The 1,733-nt window shown below is 42.1% G+C and overlaps 1 protein-coding gene across 1 annotated transcript in view; it reads left to right on the top strand.

The window, feature by feature from the left end:
• The window catches only part of slc12a7b (solute carrier family 12 member 7b), a 26,495-nt gene that overhangs the window by 11,732 nt on the left and 13,030 nt on the right, over positions 1-1,733 (top strand). The window contains exons 9-12 of the mRNA XM_013912793.1: positions 447-621; positions 724-842; positions 1,011-1,109; positions 1,510-1,629. Of these exons, the coding sequence (XP_013768247.1) occupies positions 447-621; positions 724-842; positions 1,011-1,109; positions 1,510-1,629 (513 nt within the window). The remainder of the gene's footprint in view (positions 1-446; positions 622-723; positions 843-1,010; positions 1,110-1,509; positions 1,630-1,733) is intronic.

The following is a 1,733-nucleotide window of genomic DNA, read 5'->3' as shown; positions in this document are numbered from 1 at the left end:
CTTCAATAAATGGAAATAAACATTTGTGCACCTAATCCTTGCATGTCACAACTTATGCTACATAGCAACTATGGATCTATGAGTTCTGGTTCTGTTCTGGAGTTTCATTGTATGCAGTTTAGAATATTCTTTTAGTGATTTGGTGGATTTTGGTGCCATTTTAGACCCTGACTCTTGTGATTAGCTTCTCCTTTGAGTAAATTATAGTTCATCGCTGTAACTGTAAATATAACAGATAAAAAAGCTTATGGGTTCTGTTCAGTTCTGTTGTTATTATCAGAGTATATGATGTTGAAGTAAGTGTGACACTTGTTACAGGGATCATATTCCTGCTGGTTTAAACAGGAATAAAAACATCACCACACTGTCCTGTCAGTTTTTGTTAAATCTTCCAATATTTGTGAATAACAGCGTTTGTCATTCACATAATTGTTTTTGCGTTGCAGATTTGGCGATTCTGTAAAGGGGAACCTTGTTATCGGCACCCTGTCATGGCCCTCTCCCTGGGTTATTGTGATTGGCTCGTTCTTCTCCTGCTGTGGGGCTGGTTTGCAGAGTTTGACCGGTGCCCCTCGCCTGCTGCAGGCTATTGCACGAGATGGCATTGTACCCTTTCTACAGGTTTGACGGTTTGACTCAAACAGCACTAACAGCAGACACTAATACTTTCAGTTTCTAGTCTTACGTGCCTCAACGTTCACACTTGGCTGCATCTGCTCGTAGGTGTTTGGTCACGGGAAAGCCAATGGGGAACCAACCTGGGCTCTCCTGCTGACTGCTGGGATCTGTGAGATCGGCATCCTCATCGCTTCCCTGGATGCTGTGGCGCCCATCCTGTCAATGTCAGTATCTGAAAGAAATATTATGCAATCTCATTCCATAAAAGTAGCTCAGCAGATCAAGTCTGTGATCCCCCAAGTATACAGCTACTTACAGTAGATCATAAAGTGGAGATTTATTATTTGAAAAGTGACCAGAACTTTTGGATTGCTGTTTTCCCCCCTCAACAGGTTTTTCCTCATGTGCTACCTTTTTGTGAATCTTGCCTGTGCTGTTCAGACCCTGCTGCGAACGCCTAACTGGAGACCACGCTTTAAGTACTACCACTGGTGGGTGATGTGGTAAACATCCTTGCATGTTTACATCATATATCTTGTATTATATGTCGAACTGGTGTCCACAGACTGTTAAAGGTCCTCGTTAATTTGAAGCCATCAAATTAGATTTTTGATTTTTGGACGCGTGGCAGGAATCCCTCATACACAGACACCTTCACAGCCACAGGCACATCCATTTAGCCTTTACTGAAGATTAATTCCACAACACAGGTTAAGGACAATGGCAAACGGCACTATTGTTAGCTGTGGATTTTGATTACTCTATTGAATCCTAAGCCTCTCATCTCTCTAGCCTGAGCTGTTTTCACTTTATAAAGACATTTCCATGAATGCACAGAAAACTAAATGAGCATGTAAATTGTTTTTTAATCTTTTCTTTTCTTGTTTTCAGGGCTTTGTCCTTCCTTGGAATGAGCTTATGTCTTGCTATTATGTTCATCTCCTCCTGGTATTACGCTATTGTTGCTATGGTCATCGCTGGCTGCATCTACAAATACATTGAATACCGAGGGTAAGATTGCGAGTAGGGATGGGTATCGTTTAGGTTTTATCCGATACCGGTGCCAAATCGGTACTTTTGAAACGGTGCCGGTGCTCAAACGGTGCTCAAACCGG

This window comes from Pundamilia nyererei, unplaced genomic scaffold, assembly GCF_000239375.1.
Source record: "Pundamilia nyererei isolate P.nyererei 1_Seehausen unplaced genomic scaffold, PunNye1.0 scaffold00101, whole genome shotgun sequence".
Classification (NCBI taxonomy): Eukaryota; Metazoa; Chordata; class Actinopteri; order Cichliformes; family Cichlidae; genus Pundamilia; species Pundamilia nyererei.
This window is presented reverse-complemented; position numbering and strand designations above follow the sequence as displayed.